At 42.9% G+C, this 9,732-nt stretch overlaps 1 protein-coding gene across 1 annotated transcript; it reads left to right on the top strand.

Annotated features, from left to right (window-relative positions):
• The first annotated feature begins 5,151 nt into the window (after positions 1-5,151).
• On the top strand, positions 5,152-9,470 carry LOC124701353 (ankyrin repeat domain-containing protein, chloroplastic-like). Its single transcript, XM_047233412.1, has 8 exons — positions 5,152-5,905; positions 7,493-7,569; positions 7,762-7,860; positions 7,976-8,074; positions 8,326-8,424; positions 8,498-8,596; positions 8,865-9,091; positions 9,164-9,470. The coding sequence occupies exons 1-7, from the start codon at positions 5,158-5,160 to the stop codon at positions 8,976-8,978; spliced, it is 1,335 nt and encodes a 444-aa protein (XP_047089368.1). The 5' UTR covers positions 5,152-5,157; the 3' UTR covers positions 8,979-9,091; positions 9,164-9,470.
• Positions 9,471-9,732: the final 262 nt, after the last annotated feature.

The raw sequence follows: 9,732 nt of genomic DNA, 5'->3' as shown, positions 1-9,732 counted from the left end.
CATGAAGACAATTTTCGGTGCCGGTACATGATGAGCAAGGGCCTGTTCATGAATATCCTCCACGGTGTTCGAGAGTTCGACCCCTACTTCAAGCTCAAGCTCGACGCTATAGGCGTTGTCGGGTTCTCGTCCATTCAGAAGTGCACCGCCGCCATGAGGATGCTTGCATACGGAGCACCTGCCGATACACATGACGACTACCTTCGCATGAGTGAGTCTACTGCCATTGAGTGCATGTACAAGTTTTGCCGAGCTGTGGTGGGAAAGTTTGGCAAATACTATTTGAGAGGGCCAACCGAGGAAGAGACTCGCACGGATCATGGCACAAAATGCTGCCGGAGGATTCCTCGGAATGCTTGGAAGCATCGATTGCATGCACCTGGGCATGGAAGAACTGCCCGTTTGCTTGGCAAGGTATATACAAAGGGCATTATGGATATTGCAGTGTGGTGCTTGAAGCTGTGGCAGATTATGACCTGTGGATTTGGCATTCTTTCTTTGGAATGGCGGGATCACACAATGACATCAACGTGTTGCAGCAGTCTCCGGTATTCAGCAGACTAGTGGAAGGGCATGCTCCATCGTGCAACTATGAGATCAATGGCCACCAATATACCAAAGGCTATTATCTAGCCGATGGTATATATCCAACATGGGCCACTTTTGTAACAATATCGAATCCATCAGGTCTGAAGAATTCCCACTTTGCTACGCGACAGGAGGCTTGCAGGAAGGATGTCGAGCGGGCATTTGGTGTGCTTCAAGCACAATTTGCCATTGTCCGGTACCCTGATCTAAGCTGGTCTCACGACCAAATGTGGGAGGTGATGCAGTCTTGTGTGATCATGCACAACATGATCATCGAGGATGACCGCAAGAATCATGCCAGGACAAATGTTGGTCCCTATGAGTGGTGATAGCGCGTGACGGGGCTTGATGGAGTGTTGATTCCTCCCCGGCAACGGCGCCAGCAAAGTAGCTGCTTGTGACGGTAAAGCACACGTCCGTTGGGAACCCCAAGAGGAAGGTATGATGCGTACATCAGCGAGTTTTCCCCCAGTAAGAAACCAAGGTTATCAAACCAGTAGGAGATGAAGGCCACGTGAAGGTTGTTGGTGAATGAGTGTACTGCGGCGCAACACCAGGGATTCCGGCGCCAACGTGGAACCTGCACAACACAATCAAAATACTTTGCCCCAACTTAACAGTGAGGTTGTCAATCTCACCGGCTTGCTGAAAACAAAGGATTAAATATATGGTGTGGAGAATGATGTTTGCTTGCAAAGAACAACGAAGAACAATGATTGCGGTAGGTTGTATTTCAGATGTAAAAGAATGGACCGGGGTCCACAGTTCACTAGTGGTGTCTCTCCAATAAGATAAATAACATGTTGGGTGAACAAATTACGGTTGGGCAATTGACAAATAGAGAGGACATAACAATGCACATACATATCATGATGACTACTATGAGATTTACTTAGGGCATTACGACAAAGAACATAGACCGCCATCCAGGCATGCATCTATGCCTAAAAAGTCCACCTTCGGGTTAGCATCCGCACCCCTTCCAGTATTAAGTTGCAAACAACAGACAATTGCATTAAGTACCGTGCGTAATGTAAACAATACAAATATCTTTAGACAAAGCATTGATGTTTTATCCCTAGTGGCAACAGCACATCTACAACCTTAGAACTTTCTGTCACTGTCCCATATTCAATGGAGGCATGAACCCACTATCTAGCATAAATACCCCCTCTTGGAGTCACAAGTATCAACTTGGCCAGAGCCTCTACTAGCAACGGAGAGCATGCAAGATCATAAACAACACATATATGATAGATCGATAATCAACTTGACATAGTATTCCATATTCATCGGATCCCAACAAACACAACATGTAGCATTACAATAAGATGATCTTGATCATGATAGGCAGCTCACAAGATCTAAACATGATGACACAATAGGAGAAGACAACCATCTAGCTACTGCTATGGACCCATAGTCCAAGGATGAACTACTCACGCATCGGTCCAGAGGCGGGCATGGTGATGTAGAGCCCTCCGGTGATGATTCCCCTCTCCGGCAGGGTGCCGGAGGTGATCTTCAGACCCCCCGAGATGGGGTTGACGGCGGCGGCGTCTCTGGAACTTTTCTCGTATTTTTGGCTCTCGGTACTAGGGTTTTCCGATACGAAGGAATATATAGGTGAAGAGGCAGCGTCGGGGGAGCCAGGGGGTGGCCTCCCCACACCTGGGCATGCCTGTGGGCCTGGCCGCGCCACCCTATGGGGTGGCCCCCCTGCTGGCCGTCTCCGACTCTTCTTCGATGTTCTGGAACACTCCGTGGAAAATAGGGCCGTGGGCTTTTGTTTCGTCCAATTCCGAGAATATTTCCTGTGTAGGATTTCTGAAACCAAAAACAGCAGAAAACAGGAACTGCCGCTTCGGCATCTTGTTAATAGGTTAGTCCCGGAAAATGCATAAAATGATATAAAGTGTATATAAAACATGTGAGTATTGTCATAAAACTAGCATGGAACATAAGAAATTATAGATACGTTGGAGACGTATCAAGTGGCAGGGCCCTCTTGCGGAGGTTGATCATGAGTTGCCTGCAGATTTTGCTGATTTTCTCGTCATACACGCAGAGATCCGTGACAGCAATGTTCATGAACAACTTCAAGCTGATCTCGTTGAGCATTTGTGGAGGATCAAAGAAAATACCGTGGCACCTTGATCTAGCATCTAACCCTATTTATTATATTTGTTTACTTGTTTTATTGTTTGTTGTAATTTAATTTGAAAACAATCCTCGCAAACATTTTTATTCATATGCTATATTTGATAAATGGTTCTGTGTAAAAAAGAAGTATTTTAAATGTTTGGGGGCGGCGTTTGAGGGACGCGGCTGGGGAGCGACGTCCCCCAAACACGGCACGAACAAAATACGTCCCCCAAACGCTCAATCCGGCGCGGTTTGGGGATGCTTTGGGGGACGCGGCTTGAGATGCTCTAAGTCTTGTTTTGTAGTCACGCGAACCATCATGTGCTGTGCGCTATGCCTTTTCTCCTGCTGTAGACTGTAGTTCTTTGCCTGCATGCAAGGCGTACTAAAGTCCAACAAGCTAGCTGCTAGTTGAGCGCCTCGCGAGAGTAGCTAGCTAGCTGGAGAGAGGGTGCATATTAAGTGCATGCCATTCACTAAAAAAGCTTCATTGATATTCTGTTGCTACAAAAATCACTGCTTTCCGTACAAACAAATATACTATTAAAATAAAATCACAAAGTAATATTACAAAAAAGTGGTTACACGGCAACTTTTTTTTCTGTTTTTTTGCTATAGATTGATTTGTAACAAAATTTGCGAAGAATTTTAGTAACTATTAGAACCGATTACAACAAAAAATCTTTCAGAAAAAGAAAAGTGGTTAATTACATGTTTTGGGGTATAATGATTTACAACAAAACATACTAGCTATCTTAACAAAAACCACAAACAATTACAACAAAAAAGCTTCAACAACGAGAAAGTGGTTAATCGACATTTCTTTGATGCATAATGGTTTACAACAGAACATACCACCTATTTCCACAAAAATCACAAACAATTACAACAAAAAATCTTCAACACCGAAAAAGTGGTTAATCAACATTTCTTTGATGCATATAAGTTTACAACAAAACATACCAATTATTTCAACAAAAAATCATAAGTAATTACAAAAAAAATTGTAATATGTTTGTAGCAGTTTTAAAAGCAAGCTACCATTATAAAAAAATATGAGAAAACACCTTTGCAAGTCTTACGACATTCGATGTCTATTTTCTCAACAATATTCATATGAGTTTGTTACATTTTGAAATAACTTTTGCACCATTGAAAATATGAGGAAACACAAACTTGTAGCAAACGCCAATGAAAACGATGCAACATCTCCTGTGTGCTTTCGCTATAAAAGTCTCACACATTTTTTACAAAATTATTGAGGGCGAGAAACATTAAATACATCAATAAAGTTGGTTGTTTCGTCCTGATGCGGCTGCTGCACTGCATGCACATGTCGCGTGGGCAGATGGATAGTGCATGACATGCGTTGTGTCAGGAGTCTGCGCGTCATGCCAGCACGACCGATCAGACCGCCGATCGGTCAGCCGAATATAAGTGTTTTTCAAACTTAAACTGAGCGAACAACGCGGTACGTGTCTACTGCTTCGTGCGAAGCGTGGTATAGGAGTGGGTGCCCTTATACCGCGCCCAATAGCGTGGGCGAGCACTGCATCGCCTTGTAGGCAATCCCGGATGGACCGGCCATTAGTTAGTAGTATTTGCTTGCTTAAAAGTAGTGTTGTTTATCAATTTATACATCATCCCAATTCCCGAGCCTTACACTATGGACGTCGGGGTCGACCCAAGTTTGAACCCCCAACATTCGCGGTTCGCAACCTTTTTTCAAATTTTAATTTAAACAAAATATAAACCTGAACCCAATTTAAATTTTAGCAGATTTCGAATCTGAATGAAAAATAGTATGGACAAATTTAAATTTAAGCAAATTTTGAACCTGAGCAAATTCGAATCTGAACAAAATAATAGTGTGAAAAAAATTGAATCTGAACAAAATAATAGTATGAACAAATTTTGAATTTGAGCAAATTTTGAATCTGATCAAACTTTGAATCTGAGCAAAATAAAAAATGTTCAAAATTTCAAAAAGTTTAAATTTGTAAAAATTTCAAGTCTGAAAAAGTTTGAATTTCAAAAAGTTCAAATTCGAATATGCTCAAAACAGAAAAAGAAAATCGATCGAACCATGGAAGAATCGAAGAATTAGAAAAAAAAAACTGCGCAAAAACTCTCCAGAACCAGAGTGAACCATTGCCGTACGTGCTAATGGACAGCTAATGAACCCTGGTCCATGTTGCCCCATTAGCATGCGGGGCGTATTACCACACGGGCGATATATAGGTTTTTCCTATAGGCTTTGCCCGATACCGTGGATGCATTTTACTCATACTGAAACAGTCGGGAGTATATGGGCCAGGCCCAAGACAACCGCCCTATGTGCGGCGCGCCAGATAGCGCCCGCTTTGGGCGGTCACCGGCCTATCCTCTCGGCTTCCGGCGCGCGCGGGGAGCAGAACGCGCGCGATGCCGCCGCCGTCTCTCCCGCTGCTCCTCCTCCCCTTCTCTTCCCCAAACCCTCTCCCCACCGCCGCCTCCCGCCTCCACGCGCCCACCAAATCCCTCGCCCTGTCCCCGCGCCGCCGGCCAGTCGTCTCCTCCTCCTCCTTCGCCCTCGCCGCCGTCAACGACGACGAGGATGTCGTCCTCGGCGACTGCCTCGTGTTCGAGGACGAGGCCTTCGAGGACCCCGCACTCGACCGCGCCCGCCGCCCGCCGCGACGACGGGGGGCCACCCCTCGCGCCGGCAGCCTGGTCCCGGAGAGGTGGAGCGACGCCGTGGAGGAGATCAACCTGACCAAGAAGGAGAAGCGCCGCATCGCGCACGGGCTGCGCTTCAACAGCCGCCTCGACCGCCGGGCGCCCTCCGCCGTCGCCGCCCCCGACGAGTACCGCGCCTACCGCGAGGGCAGGCTGGACGCCGAGCTCGGGCACGTCGCGCGCGACTACGTGGAGCCGCTCGAGGAGAAGTCCCGCGCGCGCCGCGACACGGACCCTGGGCGCGTGTATCGTGACTACATCGAGCCGCTCGGGGAGAGGTCCCGCGGGACGGATATGGTGGTGGAGGCTCCGCCGCCTCCCGATCCTGGGACGCGCGTGGCTCCCAGGAATCCGAGGATGGCCATGGCTAGGGGCGGGCTGGAGGACATTGCGGAGCTGTTTAGCAGGAGCCAGTATGCACCGGGCGAGACTGAGGATGGCAAGAGCGCGAAAAGTGAGTTCCTCAACTTTCGTTTTGCTGCACTGAATCTTCTTTCATATTCGGTTGCTGAGAGCCACCGATTTACAGATATTCTGCACATTACTGTAGCAATTAGCCAACATTGTCCCTGCTTAGAACCAAAGCCAGATGGAGTGCAAAACAAGCATGCTGTTAGAAAATTGGAAATTCGTTTCCTACACCAAAGGCTGGCACTAAATAGTAGAATTCAAGAAGTCACTGAAGCTAATAGAGAATTTGCAAATGTCCTATTCCTGGTTCATTGTCTGCTTTGCTGATCCATAATGGGGTATCCATACTACCAGTGCCACCTAATTTGTTGGTACTGAATGCATCGACTTTTACCAAATGCTCAGAATAATAGTCAGAGCATATTCATCTTATTGTAATGCCCAAATGCATGGTATAAATCTTCATTACAGAACTACATATATTATTGCCAAGGTTCTGTGATTCTTAGTGTTATACTATATAATCATGATCACTAGTTTGTTGAAACTCTCTCCATTTCATGATGTAAGGCATTGTCATCATCACTGTTTAGAAACAAAACCAAATGGAGTAAAAACATGTATCCTATTAGACAACTGCGAATTTACTCTGCTACACAAAGGCTAGTACTGAATATAGTTAGAGAAGTTTCTGAAGTCATTGGTGAAATGTGCAATGTCTTATCCCTGGTTGATTGTCTCCAGCCCTAATCCTTTATGGGGTATCTGCACTCCCGATGCCACATCATGGATTTGTTGGCATTGAATGTTTAGAAACAATGCCAAATGGATATAAAAAAAAACAAGCATGCTATTAGACAATTACAAATTCATTCTGCTACACCAGAGGCTAATACTAAATAGACTTAGAGAAGTTGCTGAAGTTAATGGAGAATGTGCAATGCCTTATTCCCGGTTCAGTGTCTGCGTTGCTGATCCATTATGGTGTATCCGTACTCCCAATGCCACATAAGTTGTTAGTATTGAATGTACCGACTTTAACCAAATGCTCAGAATAATAGTTTGAAATTATTCAACTTACGGTAATGCCCACATGCATGATGTAACTCTTCATTACAAAACTGCGTATATTATTGCCAAAGTATCTGTGATTCTTAGTGTTATACTGTACTACTATAATCATGATCGCTAGTTTGTTGAAACTCTCCTTATTTCATGAAGTAAGACATATTTTGACTGCCTAAATTCAGGCTTTCACCAATTATTATAATTAACCCAATAATATGTGAGTTGTGTTACGTTTATACAAAATTGGTGCCATGGTATTTGTTTTCCGGAGCATCAAAGCACATTCTTACGACTGTCATTCTGTGACCATTAGCAGAATATTATACAAATAGCTATCAAAGTGCAAAATTGACAATCAAAATATGCCATACATTTTTAAATAGTGCATTATGATAGATCATGTCAACAGGTCTGAGGCATCAACCTGACCTCCAGTGTGGTCTATTATACAAAATTTTAGTTTGATGTATTTGGGCTTAAATGTATTGGCAGAACTTCTCTATGTTGCATATTACTTCTAACACTGCAGTTGTCCCTATGAATAATCTGTTCTGTACTTCAGCTCGCCGGAAGCTGTTCACGGATGAGGAAAAGGCTCTTCTGAACAAGAGATTACCTGATCTGGAAGCTGCAGCTTCTGTAAGTGGTTCCTATTCAGAGTATTTTAGCCGATCTCAAGTCATCTGTAATTTGTCACATAACCCATCATCCACAATTCCACATTCACGTATGTTCTACCTAATGGCCTAATTTTTTATGATGTTTGTTACTTTCACGTTAGCTGCAACATCTGCTCATTGACAGTCGATACGACATGTATCCTTCTTGTAGAGTAAGTGGCTGCCACTTCACACCCTTGCTGCATCAGGAGACTTCTATCTATTGGACAATCTTCTGAAACATAAGGTGGATGTAAATGCCCTTGATAAGGTAATTTCTAATGTAAATTGTGAGTTATATCATCTTAAGCCGACATGCATGCAGAATGCATGGTATCTTTGTGATATATTTTTGTACCATTAATGGCCATTTCTGTTTTCCTCAGGATGGCTTGCCAGCAATTCATAAAGCAATTATTTCGAAGAAGCATGCTATCATCAACTATCTCTTGAGGAATTCAGCGAATCCATTCATCTATGATAAAGTGAGTATATCCTTTGTTTAGCTAGGTTTGAAACAACTTTAGACAGCATATTCCTGGAAAGTTTTATTTATAAAATGATGGACTAGTCTTGAATAAAATGTTAATGTTGTTTGTTTTCATCTTTAAGTAATGAATTGGATGTTTTATTTGTGCTAAGGTATATCGCCTCCCGCATGGTGGTTTGCGCTTCTAGATTTCTTATCTGCAGTATTTCAATTCCTTCAATGCATTGTGCAATTTTGATGAAACAGGATGGTGCAACCCTTATGCATTATGCTGTCCAGACAGCATGCAATCAGACGATAAAGACTCTATTGCTATACAATGTTGACATCAATCGCCCAGATGATGTATGTTGAGCTCATTGTTTTTTGTTTTTGTTTTTTCTTATGGATTAATTGCTTTAACTTGTTCAATTCTCAGTATGGCTGGACACCATTGCATCTAGCCGTGCAAACACAGAGAACCGATATTGTGAGGCTACTCTTATTAAAAGGTGCTGATAGAACTTTGAAAACACAAGTAAGTATTTTTATAATTTCTTGCATTTCACAAATGATTTAAGTCAGAACATATTATGCCTTGTTTGAGTACTTTTATGCTCGTTTGGCATAACTTACTTATCTCTCTAACGATATATATTCCAAGCTCAGTCTTTCTTATGATCCATCTGTAGTTTCATAATTTAGATTATAGATCAGGACTCAAATATGGGCACCGGCAATATTCTTCCAGTTGGCCTTAAAGACTTCTACTAAATATGAATAATTCTATTTGATGGTTCCTGCAGGATGGATTGACTCCTTTTGACTTATGTCTCCGATTGGGTCGTCATTTGAGGACATATGAGCTTATCAAATTACTCAAAAACTTCCGACTGCCAAAACAACATGACTCCTATTAACTCACAGATGGTGTGTGACCCTGCCAATGTCACAGAAGTTCATTTTTAGAGCTGCACTAGCTGCTATGTAGCTTCCTGCAGTGTATGATGGAATTGCTTCCAGTTGCAGATAGGTACAATTCACTCACATTGTTTTGAAGCATTTCTGCTATTTTGTTGACCTGACTAGAATCAACTGCTGACAGAATGTGGTTGCTGCTGGAAGGAAAGAACCTACCTGGGTTACGGTCTAGCCAAGAAAACTGTCACGCCTGAAAGCTGCAAGGCTAATCTTTCATGTCATAATGGTCAATGGTATAATGTCATAATGGTCAATGGTGTAAATAAACTAGAGGTGAGCCATTGAGCTGTCACAAGCTCTGCATAGCCCAATCACTGTTGCCATTTGCATATGTATGAGTTCAGAATGGCATTATCTTGTTTTTCTGGGCTGTTAAAATATTGTTAGGTCATAAGTATAGCATCACATAATACAAATAGTCCATTCATCAAGAGATGTGTTGTTTTTATGCATCTCTCCTTTATGCCACTCTATTACTGTATCTATTAATACCATTTAGGAAGAATGAAACTTCAGGTTTTCTAGAATATCTGTTTGAGATAATTAGCTGTGCAACTAAAAAAACTACATAGAATACATTTGAAGCTAATTTACTGTTCAGAATGTATCTATTCCTGATCCTTTCCCTAAAGTACCTTCAGAGAGTCGCATAATGTGTTCATGACTACTTCACTATCCTTGTATCTACATGAG

Source organism: Lolium rigidum, chromosome 3 (assembly GCF_022539505.1).
Source record: "Lolium rigidum isolate FL_2022 chromosome 3, APGP_CSIRO_Lrig_0.1, whole genome shotgun sequence".
Lineage (NCBI taxonomy): Eukaryota > Viridiplantae > Streptophyta > Magnoliopsida > Poales > Poaceae > Lolium > Lolium rigidum.
Note: the sequence above shows the minus strand (reverse complement) of the source record. Positions and strands in the feature narration are given on the sequence as shown.